The 25,807-nt window shown below is 38.0% G+C and overlaps 1 protein-coding gene across 1 annotated transcript in view; it reads right to left on the bottom strand.

Annotated features, from left to right (window-relative positions):
• IL1RAPL1 (interleukin 1 receptor accessory protein like 1) overlaps positions 1 to 25,807 on the bottom strand; it is a 1,388,178-nt gene that overhangs the window by 39,347 nt on the left and 1,323,024 nt on the right. The window contains exons 7-8 of the mRNA XM_020881599.2: positions 17,163 to 17,295; positions 15,034 to 15,179 (exon numbers count right to left, since the gene is read on the bottom strand). Coding sequence (XP_020737258.2) covers positions 15,034 to 15,179; positions 17,163 to 17,295 — 279 coding nt within the window. The remainder of the gene's footprint in view (positions 1 to 15,033; positions 15,180 to 17,162; positions 17,296 to 25,807) is intronic.

Below are 25,807 nucleotides of genomic sequence, written 5' to 3'. Positions count from 1 at the left end.
ATATTGCCCTGAGTAGCAAATGTGTTCTATAAAGCACAATTTCATTGAATACATGAGGCAAGTAACCTCATTAAGAGGGGATGTGAGGGCAATGTACAAATGTTCAACTAGGTTCAAAGGTGTTGATCATGTAAAAAGAATGGGGCAATTAGTTAGAATTAATCCCACTGACTGGCTCTACCCCTCTTTCATTCCTCTGTCATGGAAACAGTGAACTCGAGAGAATTACTTGCTTTTTACCTATTAGATTCTACCAAGTTTGTTAGAGGACCTATTGTCTAGGCAAAGACCTTGGCATGCCAAATGTAATCCACAGACCAGCAGCATTAGCACCAATAAGAAACCTATTTGAAATTCAAATCTTGAGTTCACCTTAGACTAAGGAAATAATAAGAACATGAAAAATCGCTTTTAAACAAACTTCCTAGGTGATTTCTATGAACTGTAAAGATTGTGATAACAACAGCAGAAGATTGTAAAGCATTGCTCTAGGGACTTCTAGTTAATTCTCTCAGAGTGGTATAGGGGAGCAAATTTTGCTACCCCCAAAAGTATCTCTTTGGTATGACGATTAACTTAGTCTGATTATTTTAAAGAAAAAGAAACTCAGGAAGTTTTTCTTGTTTCCTCCAGCTTAGTTGCCCAAAATACTGGGGTGGCCAAAAAGTTCGTTCAGGTGTTCTGTGCCATCTTATGGACAAACTTGAACAAACTTTTCCGGTAACCCAATATTTTCGGTATTGGAGAAGGAAATGGCAACCCACTCCAGTGTTCTTGCCTGGAGAATCCCAGGAACCAAGGAGCCTGGTGGGCTGCCGTCTATGGGGTCGCACAGAGTCGAACATGACTGAAGTGACTTAGCAGTAGCAGCAATAATTTTGGTAAAAGGCCTGTTCCCAGAATAGAGCTATCAGCAGAGACATCTGCAAAGAACAAGGGCCAGGTGTGGTGAGGGGAACCTAGCAGGGCCTAGAGATCAGAGTCCACTCTGTGTCCCATGGTCTCTGCCTGGCCCAGCAAACATTTGCCTTTCCAATTACACATGAATTGCCTTCCTACCCTTTTAGGTTCCAAACCACTACCCCCAGTATCCTTGTTTATCTTTAGCTGAAGATGGTATTTAAGTGAGGATTTCAGTCATTTTGGTGAGTTACTCAGTTCTCCTGGGTTTCTCTGATGTATGAAGTGCAAAAAAGTGAAAGTGTTAGTTGCTCAGTTGTGTCCGACTCTTTGTGACCCCAAGGACTGTAGCCCCCCAGGCTCCTCTGTCCATGGGGTTCTCCAGGCAAGAATACTGGAGTGGGTTGCCATTCCCTTCTCCAGGGGATCTTTCCGACTCAGGGATCGAACCTGGGTCTCCTGCATTGCAGGCAGAATCTTTACCATCTAGCCACTAGGGAAGCCCATACATGTTATTAAACTTTTGCTTAGATTTTCTCCTATTGATCTGTCTCATGTCAGTTTAACTCAGATAAAAGAACTTAGATAGGTATAGAAAAAAATTCTTCCTCCCTGACAGTTGGCGTAGCAGGTAGGATTCAACCTGACTAGCTGGATACTACTAAGTCCGAGGATACTGTAGCTAAGAGATTCTTCAATAATTGACCAAAACTGGCCAAAGGTAAGAGTTTTTACCACGTAATTTGGTCTCCCAGATCTCTGCCTGTGGGTCTGTTGGAAACGAGGGTGGTAAGAGTCCTTTCTCTCTTTTATAAAATTAGCTTAGCAAGAGAAAATATTTGTGGAGTTAGTTTCTTGGACTTAGAAACTGTGGTAAATTCAGCAGAGTATTCTTGGCTTTATTGATCCTTTTCCTCCTAAAGATGGTAACCTGTTCTTTGCCTCTATCTATTGTGTCATTTGTTCTATGTCCTGAGAGCTTGATTTTTTGACCAATGGGGATATTCTCCCCAGCATGTACATTATAGATAGGGTATTTTTATACCTCTGGATGGCAATACCATAATCAATTTGTAAAAAAGCTCTGTTTACTTAGCTTAAAGTAAGCACTTATATAAATTATTTCTAAATATAATAGGAATTAACTCAAATGTTCCTCAAGTTCATGTGATATAAGATTCATCTTTAGTCAATAAAAGTAAATTTAAAATTACTGGTGTAATTAAAACAGGTATATCTTTAGAGTTATCAGCATTCAGTGTAATACTTTTATTCTATCTAGGTTTACTAAAAGTCAAAGAAGTTCATGCTATCTCTGTTATAAAATTTGTCAACAAGAAAAATAATTAAAAAGAGTTAACTGCTTTAATGTCTCATAAAACCTTCAGGGGTAATCTAAGTGTGATTATTAAAGATAAATGTATTAAAGAGATGCAAATGAGATAAATGCTTTTAGGTAAACTTTTAAAAAATGATTGTTTTATGATTGTTAAATAGTTTCCCAAATCTTTTTGGGAAATTAAACCCTTAGGGTTTTGCTATCTCAAATAAAATGAGGGAAATTTGTTAAATATCTAGATCATTTCTGAATAAGATAAAATAATAAAATGTTAATACATTGTTTTATCTACTTCTGACTTCCTAGTACAGAGAGACTAAAGATGAATTTCAGTTTTTTAGTCACCAGATCTCATGCCCCACTGAAAGACTGCACTACTTAAAAGGGCACATATGTCTAGAAATTATAAAAGGTATTTATAAATTCTCTACATCACAAAATCATAATGTAATTCACAATTGCTTATTTCTTTATTTCCACTAGAAATTAAGGTTTCTAATTAATATATGGTTAATATGATTAAGGGTGCCAGAGATAATAAGGGAAATGATGTGTGCAAGGAAACAAAAATGTATTTTGGGGTAAGAAAAGCCATGAGGTATGGAGATTCATTTTTGTTGAGAGAAATAAAAGCAATTTTTGTCCTACAGTTGATTATTTCAGAATAGAAAAGAGATCAAGGAACAGACTAAACTGGACACAGAAATTTGTAGAAATTTTCTGAAGAAGGGATCTTGGGAAAAAAATTTTATGTGTGATCAACCTGGCTAAGATTGGAATAAAGTTAATTATGTGAATAAATTTCAGCATCAAAAGTACACTGGCACAAAATTAGAATTTGGGTTTTCTCTTTGTTAAAAGGATAATGTTTTTTTGTTTCCTTTTTTTTTAAAGATTATCTGTCTGCTCTAAATGATGTTGTTGTTTAGTTGCTAAGTCATGCCTGACTCTTTGCTACCCATGGAATGCAGCACGCCAGTCTCCTCTGTCTTCCATTATCTCCCAGAGTTTGCTCAAATTCATGTCCATTGAGTCAGTGATGCCATCTAACCAACTCATGCTCTGCTGCCCCCTTCTCCTTTTGCTTTTAATAAGCAGTTGTAAACAAAGATTTTCTTTGTTATTAATGCCATCTGTCTATAAAAATAAAAATTCAATCTTTTATCTTCATCAGATCTTTGACTATTTAGGAAAAAAACTGACATTGTTCAATATTTACAAGAGCTGACTATCTAACTTTCTGTATTTGCCTGTGAAGTCTTTGTCATTTTGATTAAATAGATAACTAACTATAGCGTCACAGTGACCTATGACCCTATTTGAAAAAGTGTTTTAAAATCGTTTGACATTTTTGACGAATTTCCTTCAAATCAAATTCAAATGAAATCTTATTGACCTGGAAATAATTTGGGGGCTTTCCAAAAGCCCCTGGAATACAGCAAAATATTCGCTTTCTCTCCTAATAAAAGACAGATATGAAAATAATTAGGCTTATTGAGTATGCTAAATTTCATGGGAAGCATTGTCAAATAAGTGATGATAAATGTTCTTAGGTTATATTATATGGGGAAATGTTATTAATATAAGTGCTCTAGAAATTTATAAAATTTGTAAAATTCAGATATGTCATTGAACAATGTTATTAGTCATAATTCTAGTTATTATTTTAAAATTTTATGTGTCACAGAAATAACCAAATTACCTCTTCAATTGCATTATAATGACTCAGATCTTTAACCATGCCATTTTAAGTCTTTTGTCATTTAAGGAAATTACAGTGTTACTCTGATCTTTTGCAAACAAAGCAAAACTTCAACTTCAAGAAGATCCTACACTTCAGGAACTCAGTCATGTCCGACTCTTTATGAACCCATGGACTGCAGCATGCCAGGCTTCCCTGTCCATTACTAACTCCCGGAGCTTGCTCAAACTCATGTCCATCGAGTCGGTGATGCCATCAAACCATCTCATCCTCTGTCGTCCCCTTCTCCTCCTGCCCTCAATCTTTCCCAGCATCAGGGTCTTTTCAAATGAGTCAGTTCTTCGCATCAGGTGGCCAAATATTGGAGTTTCAGCTTCAGCATCAGTCCTTCCAATGAATATTCAGGACTAATTTCCTTTAGGATGGACAAGTTGGATCTCCTTGCAGTCCAAGGGACTCTCAAGAGTCTTCTCCAACACCACAGTTCAAAAGCATCGATTCTTCAGCACTCAGCTTCCTTTATGGTCCAACTCTCACATCCATACATGACTACTGGAAGAACAATAGCTTTCACTAGATGGACCTTTGTTGGCAAAGTAACATCTCTGCTTTTTAATATGCTGTCTAGGTTGGTCATAGCTTTTCTTCCAAGGAGCAAGCGTCTTTTAATCTCATGGCTGCAGTCACTATCTGCAGTGATTTTGGAGCCCAAAACAATAGTCTCTCACTGTTTTAACTGTTTCCCCATCCATTTGCCATGAAGTGATGGGACTGGATGCCATGATCTTAGTTTTCTGAATGTTGAGTTTTAAGCCAACGTTTTCACTCTCCTCTTTCACTTTCATCAAGAGGCTCTTTAGTTCTTCTTCACTTTCTGCCATAAGGGTGGTGTCATCTGCATATCTGAGGTTATTGATATTTCTCCTGGCAATATTGATTCCAGCTTGTGCTTCATCCAGCCCAGCATTTTGCATGATGTACTACTCTGCATAGAAGTTAAATAAGCCGGGTGAAAATATACAGTCTTCACGTACTCCTTTTCCTATTTGGAACCAGTCTGTTGTTCCATGTCCAGTTCTAACTGATGCTTCTTGAGCTGCATACAGATTTTCTCAGGAGGCAGGTCAGGTGGTCTGGTATTCCCATCTTTTGAAGAATTTTCCACAGTTTTTTGTGATCCAAAAAGTCAAAGGCTTTGGCATAGTCAATAAAGCAGAAGTAGATGTTTTTCTGGAACACTCTTGCATTTGTTATGATCCAGCGGATGTTGGCAATTTGATCTCTGGTTCCTCTGCCTTTTCTAAAACCAGCTTGAACATCTGGAAGTTCACGGTTCATATACTGTTGAAGCCTGGCTTAGAGAATTTTGAGCATTACTTTGCTAGCATGTGAGATGAATGCAATTGTGTGGTAGTTTGAACATTCTTTGGCATTGCCTTTCTGTGGGATTAGAATGAAAACTGACCTTTTCCAGCCTGTGGCCAAACTGCTGAGTTTTCCAGATTTGCTGGCATATTGAGTGCAGTACTTTCACAGCATCATATTTTAGGATTTTAAATAGCTCAACTGGAATTCCACCACCTCCATCAGCTTTGTTTGTAGTGGTGCTTCCTAAGGCCCATTTGACTTTGCATTCTAGAATGTCTGTCTCTAGGTGAGTGATCACACCATTGTGGTTATCTGGGTCATGTAGATCTTTTTTGTATAGTTCTTCTGTGCATTTTTGCCACCTCTTCTTAATATCTTCTGCTTCTGTTAGGTCCATATCATTTCTGTCCTTTATTGTGCCCATCTTTGCATGAAATGTTCCCTTGGTATCTTTAAGTTTCTTGAAGAACTGTCTAGTCTTTCCCATTCTATTGTTTTCCTTGATTTGTTTGTGTTGATCACTAAGGAAGACTTTCTTATCTCTCCTTGCTATTCTTTGGAACTCTGCATTCAAATAGGTACATTTTTCCTTTTCTCCTTTGCCTTTCACTTACCTTCTTTTCTCAGTTATTTGTAAGGCCTCCTCAGACAACCATGTTGCCTTTTTGCACTTCTTTTTCTTGGGGGTGGCCTTGATCCCTGCCTCCCATACAATGTCACCAACCTCTGTCCATAGTTCTTCAGGCATTCTATCAGCCTTTGCCCTACTTCATTTTGTACCCCAAGACCAAAGTTGCCTGTTACTCCAGGTGTCTCTTGACTTCCTACTTGTGCATCCCAGTTCCCTGTGATGAAAAGGACATCTTTTTTGGGTGTTAGTTCTAGAAGGTCTTGTAGGTCTTCATAGAACCATTCCACTTCAGCTTCTTCAGCATTACTGGTTGGAGCATAGACTTGGATTACTGTGATATAGAATGGTTTGCTTTGGAAACGAACAGAGATCATTCTGTCGTTTTTGAGATTGCACCAAAGAACTGCATTTTGGACTCTTTTGTTGACTATGAGGGCTACTTCATTTCTTCTAAGGGATTCTTGTCCACAGTAGTAGATATAACAGTTATCTGAGTTAAATTCACACATTCCAGTCCATTTTACTTCGCTGATTCCTAAAATGTTGATGTTCACTCTTGCCATCTCCTGTTTGTCCACTTCCAATTTACCTTGATTCATGAACCTAACATTTCAGTTTCCTATGCAATATTGTTCTTTACAGCATTGGACTTTACTTATATCACCAGCCACATCAACGACTGGGCAATGATCCTTTCCAAGGATCTTCTTTAGCTCAGTTGGTAAAGAAGCTCCTTAGAAAGGACTTTTTGACAAACATAGTTTTCTGATAATTTTCAGATGATACCACTGAACTGGGTAAGAAATAGTAGATCTGTAATGGAAAAACTAATGGCTTTACTAACTAAAACTGCTAACAGAAGACAAGATCAACAAGAATTAACCACATGGGACTGAACAAACTGATGAATATGATTATAATTTTATGACTTTTTTGTCTGAAATATTGCTGCCTTTTTAATCTTTGTTTTCCAGATATAAGAAAACCTTTGATCTTATACCATGACTTACAGTAATTCAGTAAATTATATCATTATAAGCAGAACTGAAACATTTATATTTTTCTCCCTGCCTGATCCCTCCAGAAACTCATGGTGAATACTCTTATTTTCAGGGCATTAGAGTTATATTTTGTTCTTGTTTAGTCGCTAAGTCATGTCTAACTCTGCAACCCCATGTACTGTAGCCCACCAGGCTCCTCTGTCCATGGGATTTTCCAGGCAGGAATACTGGAGTTGGTTTCCATTCCCTTCTCGAGGGGATCTTCCCAACCCAGGGATTGAATCCATGTCTCCTGCATTGGCAGGCGTATTCTTTACCACCTAAGAACCAGGGAAGCCTGTTATAGTTATATTTACATAAGTTAAATAAGAATGTCTTCTCCTTAGAAGAGGATACAACTGGAAACTTGTTATATTACCAAGGATTTGACTGGAATGTCATATTTGAGATAGACAAGTATAGACTCAGAGATGACCAAACAGCTTTAAGGAACTAAGGTTGACATTACAAAGCCCTTTGGAAAAACAGCCTGGCACCTTGCTTACAGTGTTCCCATCAGCCTTACCAGGTGAGTAAAGAAGGTCATTTCCTGCAGGTGCAGAAACTTCAGGATATTTGGGGGACCTCAAAAAGAGAGCAATCCACCCAAAACTATAGGTATTACAGGCAAGCATGATGGCAAGTTTTTTTGCTGTGCTTCCTCACCTCGAGAAACATTTAAAAGTTCAATCTGGAGACTCCTTACTGAAAGGTAACTGTTCCATTCATCACATTTCTGTGATGATGTACAAATTAAAGATACAAGACAGAAGTACAAGTTAAAGATCTTTATTCAGAATTTAATGTATAGTTAGGAAAACAAACAAAATAAAGACGTCCAGTGACTATGAAGGGAAGTGAAGTGTTAGTCGCTCAGGTGTCCAACTCTTTGCGACCCCATGGACTGTAGCCCGCCAGGTTCCTCTGTCCATGGGGATTCTCCAGGCAAGAATACTGGAGTGGGTAGTCATTCCCTTCTCCTGGGAATCTTCCCAACCCAGGGATTGAACCTTGGTCTCCTGCGTTGCAGGCAGATTCTTTACCATCTGAGTCACCAGGGAAGGCCTCCAATGACCATGTCCATGCATAAATGAAATACTAAGAGCTTTGAACCACATGATTAATTCAACAGGAATAATAAAAATGGAAGGACTGGTTTTTATCCAGGATCATTCCCTTTCTATTCATTACTTGAGAAATATGCTAATCATCAGCTAAGAGTGGTCCTTTCTTTCCTAACAAAGATGCTGCTTGGATATTCCAATTCACATTTAGGAAAACTGAATAACCAAAATGACTGAAAGGCAAAACAATACTATATAACAAATATCCATGCTGTAGCTGATCAGGAAAAACTGGGATTGACAGACCTTTGAAAAGATATTTCACAAATGAGGTAAAAATAACTTGGAGTTAACTTTAGTTAAATCATACATTCTATATTTGAGGGAATAGCTCAGAAGTTTATTTTTCATGCCTGTAATTTTGGTGACTGTCAAATAACCTCATTGGGATGTCCATATCAAGAAATTCAGTGGCACAAAAATCACGAATACTAGATAATTCGGGCTCCTGGCATTCATAATAGGCTCCGATGTAGTTTTTGCTTGTTTCTTTGCTTTGGTGTAGTTATCAAGAAGAAAAAAAAAAAGAACCGGGGTCAGCTTACATGTCTCATGTAATTGAGGAGCAGAGAAGCAAGAAAAATGTTACAGAATAGAATAAAACTTTGACTGCCAGATCTTATCCAAAGAGAGAATCTTCTAAACCTGATGGCTCTCATTGGGAGATGCTGCAGTGACATAACTAAAGTTCTTTAATGTTTTGGTATTGCATAAGCAAAGAAGAGGGATAACATATGACCTCTCAAAATATGTCTCTTTGGTACAAAGATAATTTAAGGCTGATCATTTTTAAGAAACAGCAGACACAGGAGAAGTTCTAAAAATCCAGTAGAAGTTACTCTTAGTAAGAGATCTTTACAATGATAAAAGAAATCTTCCCTTGTAGGGTCTTTCCCTTCCTGTACCAGGAAGAGGATGACTTTCAATCTTCAGAAACTCATCAATGGAGAAGGCAGAGGCTTAAATTGGCATAACAACCATGCCCATCATTACTGTGCTTTTCTTGGTCACCTCCCATAACTGGCCTTCCATGCTTCCCAACTATTCTTTTGTCTTTCCTGGAGATGGTATTGAAGGTGCTGGCTTGGGCCATTTCAGGGGGTTACTCAGTTTTCCTGGCTATATCACGTGTATTTAGGAGGAAGATATGTTAGTAAATTTATGTTTGCTTTTCTCCTGTTAATCTATCTTATATAGCCAAGAACCTAAAAGGGTAGAGGGAAAATTATTTTTCCTTCCCAACAGCAACAACTCAAAAAATGACTCTTCTGTGTATGCCTAGTGAAGGACTGGGAAGCCTGGTGTGCTGCAGCCCATGGGGTCACAAAGAATTAGATACGAATTAGTGACTGAACAGCAACTCAGTTTTTAATGGTCTTTTTAGGAAGATGCAGCTGTATAGAGAAGTAGGAGGTTTTGACGTCTAGGCAAAGTTTAGCTTTTCTATATTCTGAAATCAGTGGTCAAAGATCTTAAAGGATGAGCCCCAAAAGAGCTTTACACAGTTCTATTGTCTTCCTGTATCTTGCAGCAAATAAATGCACGAGGTAAATACTAACAAGGATGGTGGCATATATTACAAAAGTGATCCATTATAAGAAGGGATAAGGAGTCCACTGGGTCTAAATTCATCTGGCTTTAAAACAATGCATCCTAAATGATGTGCAAGTTAATTACATTACTGAAGATATTTCAAAGACTAGGGAGTTAGAGAGCAAGTCTAATTCCCAGGGATTTCACTCTTTGGGGGGCTTCCCTGGTAGCTGAGATGGTAAAGAATCTGCCTACAATGCAGGAGACCTGGGTTCGATTCCTGAATTGGGAAGATCCCCTGGAGAAGGGAAAGGCTACCCACTCCAATATTCTTACTGGAGAATTCCACTGACAGAGGAGCCTGGCGGTACAGTCCATGGGGTCACAAAGAGTCGGCCATGACTGATTGAGTGGTTAACACACACACACACCTTCTAAAAACAAGTATTTCCTGTAGTGAGGAGCTAAAATTTGAGCTTCTCAGGTGGCTCAGTGGTAAAGACACTGCCTGCCAATGCAGAAAACGTGGGTTTGATCCCTGGGTTGGGAAGATCCCCTGGAGGAGGAAATGGCAACCCACTCCTGTATTCTTGCCTGAGAAATCCCATGGACAGAGGAGCCTGGTGGGCTACAGTCCATGGGGTCACAAAGAGTGGGACAGGACTGAAGTGATTTAACACACACACTCTTCGGAGGGAGGGAGAGAGGGAAAGGGAGGGAGATTTTGCATCCAAGAGTTAAAATGGGTTTGAGGAGGAATAGAGGAAAACTAGATGTTTATGATTATTAACTAGTGCTAGTCTCTGAGACAGATACTTTGCCAGTTTTCAAATATTTCATGATGAATGAATTGCCATATTATTGTAATCAAGCTATCCAAACAACAATTCAAAACAGGACTGTTAATGAACTTTCCCTTTAGGTAGCAGTTTCAAAGCCAAACATCCCCTAGAAGCACAATTCTACGTTAGAAATGCTTAATATCAAAGTAATTTAAAAAGCAGATGATGGCATTTCAAATTATATTGGTTCTGATTTCCTGATCATTTAATTTTATGAGTGCCAGGCACATAGTAGGTTCTTACCAATTGCCATTAAATGAATGAATAAATTAATGAAGATCTCCTGTAGGATAGCACATTCAAACTAAAGTAAGTCTATTATAAGGAAAAATACAGAATTAACAGAGCAAAATCGCCAGCACTAAAGCTGACCATTTTAACGAAAGATAACTTAGATATGAGGGAATTTTTAATGAGACATGTTATTGCTGCATCCTAAATTATCCAGCTTATCACATAGTTGGAGTAGAAAAATCATGTAATAGCTGCTAACATGGTGATAAATATGTCAGACACTGTGACACATATCGATACATATTAAGTTTATTCCTCATAGCTGCTCTATATGGAAAGTACTATCATTATTCCCCATTTTATACAAGAGAAATTTGAGGCTCACAGAGAGTATGGGATTTATCCAAGATAGCACAGCTAGTATGCAGAGAGTGGGCTTTGCACAGAAAGCCTTACTCCAGAGTCCACACCCTTAAACATTAAACTGCTTTATTCCAGAGAGTAAACACGTCCACACTGTGAGGTCATTCAGAATTAGAGTGTGGACAAGGAACTCAGAGAATGAAAAAGAAACTTAGGACAGTCTGGTGAGCGCAAGAGTGGCTAGGCCAAAGTCAGAGCACAATGATGCTGGGTATCTGTCTGGAGAATTGCTTGTGTTAGAGACATGGAAAACACAAATGATGGGCAAATCAAAGATTAGGGTTTTGGAGGGAAGCTGAAAGTCAGTGTTGGATGCATGGTCAAATTGGGGAGCAGTTATTAGGAACCTAAGCAAGGGCATCTGGGTAAAATGTTCAGAGACTTACACAGGGAATTCAATTCAATAGGCAACGGTGGAGACAAGAGATAACACAGAAGGAAATGTATCCACTCTTTGCTTTGGTTCTTTTTGGGACAAGGATTTAACTCTCAAGCTTCTCAGGCCAGGGACTAGAGTGAGGAATATGGTGCAAGGCAGTCATAAACTAGTGTGGCCCATTGGTCATTGTTTTATTCTATGATCTAGTTCTCTGTAGAGCGTGTGACATGACCCTAACTGTCCCAGTACCTGCCCTGGCTGTAGGAATCAACAACCCTGAATATTCTCAAGCAAAAGACAAATTTCCTAGTAAATTTTCAGCTGTTTTTTGTGGAAATTAGATTTTTTTAAACAGAAAAGGTTGGCCCAGAATCTACCCTAGCTCAATCCTAGCTGTACTATTTATTGTAGTATTGTCTTGGCATTAAGGACAATACAGCTGATACAGGTGATGATATCTCAAAGAATCCACAACACCCACTGGAGGGTTCTGACATCATTTTTATTGTGTTAACAATACTGAACTAAAGGTAACAGTGGAGGGGGAAAGAACTTATTTTGGCAAAGGTACATCCTGGCAAGTTTACTTGTCAGAAGAATGGATAATTACTGACTTATGAGATCTGTATTCATCAAATGCTTTAACATATCTCTCTATGCAAGTTTTAAGAAGAAAGACTTCGAAGGCCTGTAAGATAGTTAAGGGGTCAACAGCAGAAGAATATGATTCACAGGAACAGCTTCCAGCTCTTCTCTGAGATTTAGGCTTCTGAGCAATACAGCCAGTCATCTGGTCGTTACACAGTTGCTAGAATGACAGCAATTTGACTCTCACAGGGACCCTGTGATCAAAACTATCAGCTCCCATGTGCCGTGCCTTCCTTGAGCTTCTGAACCTTTCAGGGCTGGGGAACTTGTAGTTATGGCATCTGTTACCCAGAGTCCGTTGTTTTTTCCCACAGATGGTGGCGATAGATCATTCCACATGCTGATAAGCCTCTCCAGGGCAGGAGATGCATGGCTACCATTGGGAATTGATGACTCATTTTGCTGCAGCTCCCTTAAAAGGGAGGTGAACACTAACTTTAAGAGGGGCTTTTGGAGTACATGACCTTGAAGGACACTTTCTGGCTTTAGCTTTTATTTTACTGAAGATAAAATGCTGGTGGCATAAATACATATTTGAGAAACACTGTGGAAGATGTAAGTATTGAAGAGTGCTCTAACACTGCCCACCACTTTCTTCTTCATGTTTAGGAAATCAGGTAGTATTGGAAAAGTTTTTTCAAACGATTTCCTTGATTCCTCAGTCATTTATGTTTGTAGTACTGGAAGCTTTCTTAGCTATCGGCAACTTAACCTTAGGCCACACATGCTAAAAATAGCCTGGCAGTGTTTGACCCTTCCTGACCCTTCTGTGCCTGTCTGCTAGATGAGAGCTTTAATAGTTGTATCCTCCTTGGAAATGATCTAGCTTCCTTCCTTCTTCCTATGATCTCTACTTAACTGTCACTCCTACTTTATCCTAAAAAGAAATAAATGTCATTAAAGCCAACAGATTTTTAGATGAGCCCTCTATCTGTTCTCTATTACCTTCCTACTAATTCAGACTCTGTAATTAGACTCTTCAATTCAAAAGAGTGATCAGAATGGTGAAAGTATATTATCCACATAAAAGAAGAATGAATAAAAGAAACTAAAGAAGCTGAATCTATGGAAGTGAAGGCCCAGAAGGATTATGGGGACTGTCATCAAACTTTTGAAGGGCTGTTTTGGGGAAGAGAGATTAAGAATGGGGTCATGGGGTAGATAGTGAAATAGGAATGTTTTCTAATTGTTAGGTTTTTCCAAAGATAGAACTGGCTTCCTGGAGGAGGAACGTGATCCAATATAAGTTGACAGATCACTAGGGAAGATGTTACGGAATAATAGTTCAATTATACAACATCTAGGCTACTTCCAACTCTGGGACTATTTCTGTCCTTTTATATGTGTAATACTTCTATTCTAAGTCCCTTCATTGACTGACAAACAATCAGACTGCTTACTAGCTGCTGCTTATCTTTTCCCTCTATTAACATCTCCCCAAAAGTAAACTATTTGAATATTACAGTCACCTTGACAACAGAGGTGTCTATTTTAATAGCTTTCAGTAACATTATTCAAAGGGAATCTATTGTCCAATAAAGTCTTTGGCATTCTCTTTCTTTTCCAACCTCAAAGAGTTTAGGATGAAACATGTGCTTTGAAATTAAAATCACTGTAAATGTGCTGAGTAAGAGAATGTTTTCACTTAGCATAATGTAGAAAAAAATTTTTTTTCTCTCGTAATGTACATGAAAAAATTTCACCAACAAAAAGGCACAGCTCAAATTTTACAATTGTCTATAATTTCAAACAATTCAATATATATTTATATATATTTTAACTCTGTGTGTAAGATATTGGGGTTGCTGTGGAATCAGATTTATTGTAGCTGATGTTACACTCAACCAAAACATACCTTACTTAAATTGCTAATGATGAATAATAATTGAAAAATAATTCACTAGTGAATTATTATTAATCATGGGCGGATATTACACACGTAAAAGTTATGTAAGGCAGAAAAAAATAAAAATGAAGTAAAACGGGGAATCCATTGGATGTAATTTGTACACTCAAGGAACAACCTTTCAATTAAGAGCATTATCTTTGACTTAAAGCTCTCTTAGTTATTTTTAATTGGTTTGCTTACTTTGAAACTCCAATACTTTGGCCACGTCATGTGAAGAGTTGACTCATTGGAAAAGATCCTGATGCTGGGAGGGATTGGGGGCAGGAGGAGAAGGGGACAACAGAGGATGAGATGGCTGGATGGCATCACCGACTCGATGGACATGAGTTTGGGTAAACTCCAGGAGCTGGTGATGGACAGGGAGGCCTGGCGTGCTGCGATTCATGGGGTCGCAATGAGTCGGACATGACTGAACTGAACTGAACTGAACTGAATAGTATTAATAGCCTTTAGCTAAATATTTCCTGTGCATAGGCTCTGTGCCAAGCTCTTCACACTTAGTGTTTTCTTTCATCCATAAAATTCACTAAGAGTTGATATTATTTTTCCCATTCTGTATTATCAGGGAACTGAAGCTTAAGGAAGTTAGATATCATTCCCACGGTTATATAGCTGGTATTAAACAGAGAAAGGGGGACTTCCCTGGTGATCCAGTGGTTATGATTCCCCACTTTGATTGTAGGGGGCACAGGTTTGATCTCTGGTTGGGGAACTAAGATCCTGCATACCTAATGGCACAGCTTGGGGGAGGGGAAGAAAAAGGAATCTGAATATCTAAATTTGACTCCAGTGCCTAAGCTAGTCACCCAGCCACTGTGCTATCTGCTTTGATGGCCTTACTGCTAATGTAATTGTTTTATTTGGGACAAATTTATGTAAAAAAAATTTTTTTTTATCTTCCAATTATTTCACTTTCATTAAAGGTTAAGTCAACTACTCAAACTTAGAAGGTGACACTCACCCCGTTTGTGAAGGAGAACGCTGGCATGCCGACGTCCATTTCCATTTTCAACATAACAGGAGTAATTTCCCAAGTCACCTTCTTCTACAGAGTCCACAATTAATGAGATGGAAACTTCCTGCTCCCCAAGATGCTCCTTGAGAATTCTAAAACATAAAGCAAAATGAAACAAAAAACCCCCACACAAACATACACACACATGAAAAAAAAATTTAGATGAATCTGATATGAAAAAACCTACAGCATCTGTGCTTCAAATTTAGTCATGGATTGATGCTATCTTAATTAAATTATATCATGCCCTTTTCTTCTTCACTTCTAATAAGGAAGCTTGTCTTTGTAGATGCTAATGAAGTTGCAGTTAATTATCTCTCTTAGCAGGACAATCACACTGTCATAATAAAGAGGTGAGAGAGACCTTGAAGAAAAGTTTACAAATTGCTTTCCCTTTAAGAAGAAATATGATGTAAGGGTGGGATAAGAAATTCTAATGTCTTAGGCTGGAGGACTAATTATCTATCAGGCTAATTTTAAAGAAACGAAGGATAGAAAATTTCTAAGCTACTTTGACATTTCAGTTGAAACCTCTAGCCTGGCATTTTTTTTTAAAGGTACAAATCAATTCCTATTTTTAAAGAAATATGAAATTACAAGACCATAGACTAAATGTTCTGATGAAGCATTTAATTCTGACATTTAAAATTCATGGTAGATGCTCACTAACCTCATTGTCAAGGATTTTAACAATCTTTTCAGAACAAATGGAAAACTTCAAAATAGGGCTCCTTTGCTATGCTCACCAAGTTTCCACCTTTACTCTCCCACCCCTTTGGTAACTCATGCTTGCACAATACTTCCTCATGAAGAATTAAAGAAAAAAATACCTTTCTAGAACATTCCCTGAGCACCCACAAAAGGAGAGAGGGGGAAAGTTAGGAGGTTTATTGTCCTATAATCTTAGCATTTCAGAGTGTATGAGTATAAGATAATAGTGAAGTTTTAAACATGAAAAATGGCAGAGGAACATTTTAGTATGTATTGAAGAATTGCTCATCTGGGCATTTCAGAACCTGACTGCAATGTTATATTCCTGGGTATTTGTTGCCAGGAAGAAAATTCCAGTAGAAATAACCCTCTATGACAGTTTTATAGGTTTTTATTTTCTACTGAAAATCTTTTTCTCTTATACCTTTCCTCAAGTTTTAAAAGTTCTCCCATTTAAGAAGAAGAATTTGGTTAAAATGCTCAAATATACCCAAAAGAGGTGATCTTTAGATTGGAGAATGTTTACAAATGATCTGCATTTTGATTCACTGACAATTTATTAATTAGTATATTTGCTTATTTACATTATAAATAAAAATTAGTATATATAAGTGTACTTTTAGTCACTGAATACCTCAATATTTAAAAGTAAGCAAACAAATACGTTAATTATTTTTAAAAAAGAAGAGGCAGAAGCATTATGCCCTCAAAATAATTGTATTTTTATGATTATTGCTATTATTCCACTATATTAATATTTAGATCTTAAAATCAGACTAAAAAAGGTAATAAAAGCATTTTTGTATTCTTTACTATTACTATCAAGTGTTTTATAGTCTACATGATGCCTCAAATACGTAGAAACATATAAAAGGAAGTGACAGAGATGATATTTGAATCCTAAAAAACATGATGTTGAATCCTAAAAACCTGTTAACACTGGGTTGGCCAAAAAGTTTGTTCGTGTTTGTCCAGACGATGGTATAGAAAAACCCAAACAAACTTTTTGGCCAACCAATATTTCCTCTCAACAATTAAAAAAAAAAAAGAGCTCTTATCAACCAAAGGCACAATATCACATTTTCCGTATTTGATGCTATTTCAGTAATCTCATATTCAGTTTATTCCTTAGTGGAAAATTCCTTTTTATTTCTCTTAAATTCTTTGCAAATGGCACTCAGATTTTACAGTTTCATAGTCACTCCCTCAAGGATATTTTTCCTCCTTGCCATTAAATGTTGTAACATTTTTAGTATGATAGTAAAACACCCCCTAACCCCCTTCTTTTTTAGCTCACTTTCTATTCACTAACACAGCAAATGTGAATCTTGACTGTACAAGTTAAAAGAGAAAAATTACTTTACCTAATGTCACTTTCCCAAACTCGATTTTCATCCAGATCTTCAATAAACTTCTCTCCTTTCATCCAGTAAATTAAAGGACTGACATCTCCACTATACCCAAAGAAAGCTCTGCAGGTGAGATTAGCTGAATCGCCTGTGGACAGAAGTGATAGAAACGTGTTGTAAAATTGTTGATACACTCTTATTTTAGGCAAACTGGCATGTAAAACTTTAATCACTTCATTGATTTAATGAAACATCTCTCTAAATCAGTATTTTTCACATATTTTCAATCTGTCAAATTAACAGAATGTGTGCTTTTGGCAGCTTGCTTAATGGAATGTGAATTACTTATCAGAGCATGAAGTCACTGGTCAGTTATTCTACAGAACCTTACTTTCATTTAAGTTTGCCTGATGTTTCCACATGAATAGATTGAGGTTATGAATTATTGGGAAGGGTACTTCAGAGGTGATGTGCACTTCTCAAAGCACATGCTCAGTTGCTTCAGTCATGTCTGACTCTTCGCTACCCTACGGACTGTAGCCCACCAGGCTCCTCTGTCCATGGGATTCTCCAGGCAAGAATACTGGAGTGGGTTGCCAGTCCCTTCTCCAGGGGATCTTCCCAACCCACGGATCAAATCTGGGTCTGCATGGGCAGGTAGGTTTTTTACTACTGTGATATCAGACAAGTACATAATGTTGATAATATGAGATTTTATAAAGCAGTTAGAAGATGTTTCTCAGTCCTGAATGTGGGAAAGAGAAAGAGAACCAAATCTTTCAATGGGAAAGAAATGGAACTGCAAAATACAGGATTTCTTACAAATGTTACTAAAATATTTGTACTATATGAGGAGTAGTATTTTAATTAAGGAAACCACACATTTAGGTTAAAAAAAACCACATTATTAAAATACAAATGGACAACACCTGAGAATAAATATTTGGGCTGTTTATAAAACATAAAATAAATAATACTACTGTGGAGATGAGTTTCTTCCAGTGTACTACTCAAGAGAGGCCACTGTAATGATGAATACAGATTGATTACTTAATAAGGTAAGTGGAAGTCCCTGACTGAAAAGTGGGAGCGAATTTAATGCCAGCAGAAACTAAGGCATATTTCTGGACAAGTAACTTGATTTTGCAAACACCTGATTTCCTCAAGCCTCAGGCAGCATTAGAGAACTGAAATATTCCAGTACTATTATAGTTTTAAGATCTTGCTGCCTCCAAGTAGAGCTAGAAAATGTGGGATGGCAAAGAGGCCTACAGGGACCTGGGAAGGAAATGACAGCCCACTCCAGTGTTCTTGCCTGGAGAATCCCAGGGACGGGGGAGCCTGGTGGGCTGCCGTCTATGGGGTTGCACAGAGTTGGACACAACTGAAGCGACTTAGCAGCAGCAGCCAGAATGGACTGGAGCAGGGGAACTCTTAAGGATACCTTAAGTAAGGCAAGTTTATTCATTTCATAAATTCCTGAGACTATTCTAGAGGACTTTGACAAATCTGTGACTTTAAGGTGAAGAGAAGGAGGTTCCTAAAGTCTAAGAGCTAAGCTATGAGTTAATAGTGAACATTGCTTGAAACTGGGCTTATCAGTGATTCTACCATATAAACCTAGAGAAAAGCATTATATACTTACAGATGCACTCTTTGTAAGTCCTGGTATGGGTCAACCTATATGTAAACTTTATTCTCCAAGTTTTACAAGAAAATTTTTATTGGATAAAATTCATATTACTATCTTATGTCCATTGTGTAAGACTAGTTCATAACTGAATTCTTGCTCTTCTAATATTTTTAAGATGGCATGATACAGCATTTCCTTTTATCTTATCCTTCTTTATGTCTGAATGTCCTCCAAGTAAGTGATTCCTTAGAGACTTTGATTCTATATGCAATAATCATTATTAGTGACCAGATAAGTCAAGTTCAAAAAATGTCTACAAACTTTTAAGAGGCAAAATGGAGCTTTAAATAATCTCCTTTATTATTGATTTTGATACATAAGTATTTCGTTAATATTTTAATATGTAAACCCCACTCCCTGAGAGAATAATTTATCTTACACAATGGATAATTGAATGTCAATATTACTGGTTGGAAACCACAGATTTCTATGGGAAATGTCAATCCAATGGTTCAGAACAATTTTTAAATCCAGTATTCTTTGCTTTTACATTTTTCTAAGAGCACTGGCTTTTATGTAACTCAACTACCTGTTACAGTGTCAAGGTAGTCATAAATTCAACAGTAAATCTCAAAATAATACATAGGGTGATGATTAATTTCATATGCCAAGAGAATCAGCATATATTACAGAGTTCAAAAATTTACATGTCAATAATTTACACAATCTGTGTTTTAAGGGAACAAGATTTAGCTTTTAGGTGGGAGTTAATGACTGAAACTCATAAATAGAAATCTCCAGGTATTATCTAATTTCCCATTACAGTTTTACTAAATTTGGGGGATCATAAATAATGATCATGTCACTAGCAACTCAGCCTGACATTCTTTAGCAGAGAAGTCAATTGAATCCCTCATTGGGAACTGAATTTTTCTCTCTTGTCACCCTCCTACCTTCCCAGATCAACTGATTTGCTAGTATCTAATTCCTCCTTTTTCTCAACTATCGGCCTTGTGCCACCACACCTAGTAAATGGCTCCTGCACCCATGTAAGAAATGATTGCCTTTTTCAATCATCTTCGCTCATTTTGTCTTTGACTACTTATCATGCCTTGAGCTCCAGTACTGGCGGTATCCCGAATGCTAGGGGGGCACCTGGAGGACCTCTACTCAGACCTGGGTTGGACTTACTGTGGGTTAGAGAGTGGAATTCATGCAAAGAATAAAAGGTGGAGGGAAAAATAGAAAAGCACTCCAGGTAGAGAGGAAAGAACGTGAGTGACAGAATGTCAGGGAACTTTGGAAGAAGTCAGTAACTTCAGAGTCACTGAAGCTAAACTACATGTAGTAGGTAGAGGTGGGGTGAGGATTTGGGGTAAAATCATGAGGCCAGAGCAGTGGCAGCCCTGATCTCCCATGAAGGCCATGTTGAAGATGGGAGAATTCCATTTAAGGGCAATTCTAAGCTGGGGAAAGGTTTCAGGTAGGAGATTGACATGGGTACACTTGCAGCCTAAAGAAATCACTCTTTTTGTATTTGCCAAACTGGGATTGGATATAAGAGAACTGAGAAAGATTGAGAATTTTATGATACTTCAGGACCAGATAAGGAACCATCACTGCAAAGAAAGGATTATTTCCACATAATTTCTTCCTTCCTTTCTTGTTTTTTGGCCACACCACTTGGCATGTGGGATCTTCGTTCCCCAACCAGGAATCGAACCCCAGCCCCCTGCATTGAAAGCGCAGAGTCTTAACCACTGGACCACCAGAGAGGTCCCTCACATAGTTTCTTAAAAGGACAAAGTACAGGTTATAGCAGTGATGACAGACTACTGTGCTTTTTATCAATGTGATAGTAGAAAGCCTCTCAAAGCACAGATTACAAGGAACCCTGATAAGGTAGAAAATACATTTTTATTTTTATAATTTACCTGCATCACTCTGTGTGTGTAGGAGAGAGACAGACAGATTAAACAGTTGGCAGCTGCTTCTCAAAACGATCAGGAGAGAAAGTCAACTTGAGTAGAGATCTGTTCTGTGAAGTTGCTGTTCAGTTGTTTAGTCGTGTCAGACTCCTTGCGACTCCATGAACTGCAGCATGCCAGGCCTCCCTGTCCTTCACTATCTCCCCAAGTTTGCTCAAACTCATGTCCATTGGGTTGGTGATGCCATCCAACCATCATCTGTTGCCCACTTCTCATCCTGCCCTCAATCTTTCTCAGCATCAGGGTCTTTTCCAAAGAGTCAGCTCTTCACATCAGGTGAGCAAAGTATTGAAGCTTCAGCTTCAGCATCAGTCCTTCTAATGAATATTTAGGGTTGATTTCCTTTAGGATTGATTGGTTGGATCTTCTTGCTGTCCAAGGGACTCTCAAGAGTCTTCTCTGGCACTACAGTTCTAAAGGAACAATTCTTTAGCACTCAGTCTTCTTTCTGATTAAACTCACATTCATACAGTGACTACTGGAAAAACCATAGCTTTAACTATACGGACCTTTGTCAGCAAAGTGATGTCTCTGCTTTTTAAAATGCTGTCTAGGTTTGTCATTGCTTTTCTTCCAAGGAGCAAGCATTTTTTAATTACATGGCTGCAGTCACCGTCCACAGTGATTCTGGAGCTCCAAAAAAATAGTCTGTCACTGTTTCCATTGTTTCCTCATCTATTTGCCATGAAGTGATGGGACCAGATGCCATGATCTTAGTTTCTTGCATGTTGAGTTTTAAATCAGCTTTTCACTCTCCTCTTTCACTTTCATCAAGAGGCTCTTTAATTCCTCTTTGCTTTCTGCCATAAGGGTGGTGTCATCTGCATATCTGAGGTTACTGAAATTTCTCCTGGCAATCTTGATTCCAGCTTGAGCTTCATCCAGCCTGGCATCTTGCATGATGTAGTCTGCATATAAGTTAAACAAGCCAGGTGACAATATACAGCTTTGATGTACTCCTTTCCCAATTTTGAAACAGTCTGTTGTTCCATGTCCAGTTCTAACTGTTGCTTCTTGATTTGCATACAGGTTTCTCAGGAGGCAGGTAAAGAGGTCTGGTATTCCCATCTCTTGAGGAATTTTCCACAGTTTGTTGTGATCCACACAGTCAAAGGCTTTAGTGTAGTCAATGAAGCAGAAGTAGATGTTTTTCTGGAACTCTCTTGCTTTTTTGATGATCCAACAGATGTTGGCAATTTGATCTCTGGTCCCTCTGCCTTTTCTAAATCCAACTTGAACATCTGGAAGTTCTTGGTTCACATACTGTTGAAGCCTGGCTTGAAGGATTTTAAGCATTACCTTGCTAGCATGTGAAGTGAGTGCAATTGTGTGGTAGTTTGAACATTCTTTGGCATTGCCCTTCTTTGGCATTGGAATGAAAACTGACCTTTTCTAGTCCTGTGGCCACTGCTGAGTTTTCCAAATTTGCTGGCATATTGAGTGCAGCACTTTCACAGCATCATCTTTTAGGATTTGAAATAGCTCAGCTGGAATTCCATCACCTCCATTAGCTTTGTTCATAGTAATGCTTCCTAAGGCCCACTTGACTTCACACTACAGAATGTCTGACTCTAGGTGAGTGATCACATCATCATGGTTATCCAGGTCATAAAGACCATTTTTGTACAGTTCTTCTGTGTATTCTTGCCACCTCTTCTTAATATCTTCTGTTTTTGTTCAGTTTGGTTCAGTTCAGTTGCTCAGTCATGTCTGAGTCTTTGCGACCCCATGGACTGCTGTTAGTTTCATACGGTTTCTGTTCTTTATTGGGCTCATCTTTGCATGAAATGCTCCCTTGGTGTCTCTAATTTTCTTGAAGGGATTTTTAGAATTGAATCTTTAATGATACCTATTTGTGTGTCTGAACAGAAGTCACTACTCCCGTTCTTATGCAAAGCTCTGTTTCTCAATGAAGGACACTAGAAGCCCAGTGGAGTCAGTCTTGAGAGAAGGCCAGGTGACATCAGGCTCACCTGAGACTCACCAACCACTTAAGTGTTGGTGAGAAAAGCTGAATCCCTCTAGTGTTTGGTTGGGCAAAAATTGCATTTTTTTTTTTAACAGCTTAATGGAAACCCGAATGAACTTTTGGGCCAACCCAATACTTTTCATTTGGGAAATGGTGGCTAATCATATGAACATCTGTTAGGAACTGTGACCTCAGACCCCAAGTGTGTACGGCCTGTGTTTGAAAGCAAAAATAAGTGACTATAATTCCTTCCCCTCGGGTTAAATAAGAAACAGGAGTGAATAGAATATCATGGGGCAGGGTGGAGCCCAGGGAGAGATGATGCACTTCTATTCAATAAGGGTAGATAGGAATTCATAAGTATAACTAGAAAAATTAGGAAAATATGATTAGCAAATTTTGTTTAGAAAGCTAATTAGGCAATTAGGAAAGAGGAATTAGGAAAATAAAAATAATATGACTGTGTTTGTACCTCGGGCTGATGAAGCAGGATATGCAGTTACATAATAGGATTTTAGCATCTGAATTTTATGAGTAGTTCATCCATGATCTATTTCATATTCTCATGCTTTTTATACAATTGTGATTAATGGTTTAGAGTCCTTTTTGAACAATTTATTTATTGTTATTTAAAAAATTTATCATTGGAGTATAATAGCTTTACAATGTTGTGTAAGTTTATGTTGTACAAAATGTGAATCAGTTGTACATATACATATATCTCCTCCCTCTGGAGCCTCCCTACACATTTTTACGCTTTTGAATATTATATTCTTTGCTTTAAATTCTCCTCACTTCCACTTAGTAAATTCCTTCTCCTCCATTAAGTTCTATTTAAAATAGCACCTCTTACAAAAGGCTGACTTGGCTGTTCTAGGAATGGGCAATCAACTCTGTCTTTTCTCCTCTCTTCCTCTTGGAACAGGTCTGTTTCCCTAGTGGCTCAGTGGTAAAGAATCTGCCTGCCAATGCAGGAGACACAGGAGATGCAGGTTCAATCCCTGAGTTGGGAAGATTCCCTGAAGAAGGAAATGGCAACCTACTCCAGTGTTCTTGCCTGGAAAATTCCATGGATAGAGGAGCCTGGCAGGCTACAGTCCATGGGGTTGACAGAGAACAGAGGAAAGGTTATTGCTATTGCAAGTCCTAATGCTACCATTAACCTTGTTCCTTCTAGCAAACTTCCACTAACTTTCAGGTCAGAGGTTATTTTATACACTCATATCTTCTACAATATCATTTAGTTTAGATGAATATGGCTTCAGATACTATATCTTTCTTTACTTAAGCCAGTGAGTGTTAAACTCATTGTCAACAACAACAACAAACTTACTCTTACACCCCCCAAACCAGATTTTGACTCAGTAAGTGTGGAAGGTTCCAGGGATTTTAATTTTTAACAAGCACTCCCAGGTGCTTTTCATGCAAGTGGTTACAGTTAACCGCCTGGAATCATTTCTTTTTACCTTGGACTCTTTAAATTGGAGTTGGGGCTGAGAAAAGCAACAAGGTTGAAAAACATCCCATTAGGGCCCTTAAGCAGGAGGCAAGGATAGGGTGGCTAGGAAAGAGGGTTCATAATGACAGTGGTGGGTAGGGAGGTAACTGGCATAGGTAAGAAGTAGCTTGTACAACTGGGTCACTGATGAGCCAACCCAAGCTATGGCAGCTTTCCAAAGGGATGTAGAAAAAACATTTGTGTTCCAATGGAAAACTACTCATTTTTCTACCTCACACCATTCTGAGTTACCAGATTTTAGCCCTTTCCCTGTCTTTGAGCTATTCTTCAACTCTTGGTAACTCTTTGTAGGTAACTGATATGGAAATGCTCTCATGTCTGGGGACTTCCCTTGCAGTCCAGTGGTTAAGACTCTACATTTCCACTGCAGGGGGCTTGGGATCGAACTCTGGTCTGGGAACTAAGATTCTGCGTGTTGCAAGGCCAAAAAAGAAAGAAAAGTCCATGAATGGAATAGAAATGAAAATAAAACATATCAATGTAAACATTGTCTCATATCTGGTAGCCATTTGACTTAATTTTCCATCTGCTCCCCTAGTCTTGCTCTCTACCTCAACTCAGGGAAAAATCAATTTTGTCTCTACTTGGAATTTATCTCAGCATTCCTTTCTGTTTTATAAACTATTTTGACTTTACTTTGAATTGATCATAACATCTGTCTGTTCCCTTCCTATCATATGACCAAAAATTCTTTTTACACTTTAACATGTATTCATTTCAGTATCTGTATGAAAGTCACAATTGTACATTTTTTTTCTGAAAATGATGTTAATAGGAATACAATATTAGACTCACTGCTGATTATTACCATTCATACAAGCCACACACATGATATTCATATGTTCACGGTATGTCTCTGACATCTGTATAACTACTGAAAGATTTAAAAACACTCTCCTTACTCCTCTTTCTTTTTTCAAATAGAAGAATAGGCAATGTAATTTTATCTTTAAGTCCAAACTATTTAACTTGTTATCAAGAGAAACTATCCATCTTTTCTATCTTTTGCTGTCTAATTTGCTATAACATGCAATTTCTGATAAGGCAAGCCTAGCGTGAGACTTAGAGAGTCAAGCACCAAAGCTCTCCTTTATCCTCTTCTAAGTTAAAAAAAAAACAAAAAAACCTCCAGTCTGATCTCAGATACCCAAGTGATAACGTTAATACTATTTACTCTACTTAATCTGAAATACAGGAAATTAGCATTAGAATTCCACAGCTTATAGAAAAGAGTCACACTAATTTAATTTCCTCCTTGTTTGTTTTCCTTCAAATAATAACAGAAAAATTTAAGCTATCGCCTCGGGAGTCACACACATCAAATATATCAGTCAGCCAGGGTTGGAGCCCTGAAGATAATGGTATTCTTGCTGTCTCAAGTTGATATCTGTAAAAGCTTCAGTAAATTGCACTAAATGCTTCAGCTCAATCTTACCAGGTTCTGAAGGAAGCACTCTAAAATTGATCATAAAAAATTATTTGCTATCTAAAATGAGAACAATGCTTGTCATAGGGCAGGCTTTCAAGTAGGCCACAATGTGAGAGGGCCTC

Source organism: Odocoileus virginianus, chromosome X, assembly GCF_023699985.2.
Source record: "Odocoileus virginianus isolate 20LAN1187 ecotype Illinois chromosome X, Ovbor_1.2, whole genome shotgun sequence".
In the NCBI taxonomy this organism is placed as follows: Eukaryota; Metazoa; Chordata; class Mammalia; order Artiodactyla; family Cervidae; genus Odocoileus; species Odocoileus virginianus.
Note: the sequence above shows the minus strand (reverse complement) of the source record. Positions and strands in the feature narration are given on the sequence as shown.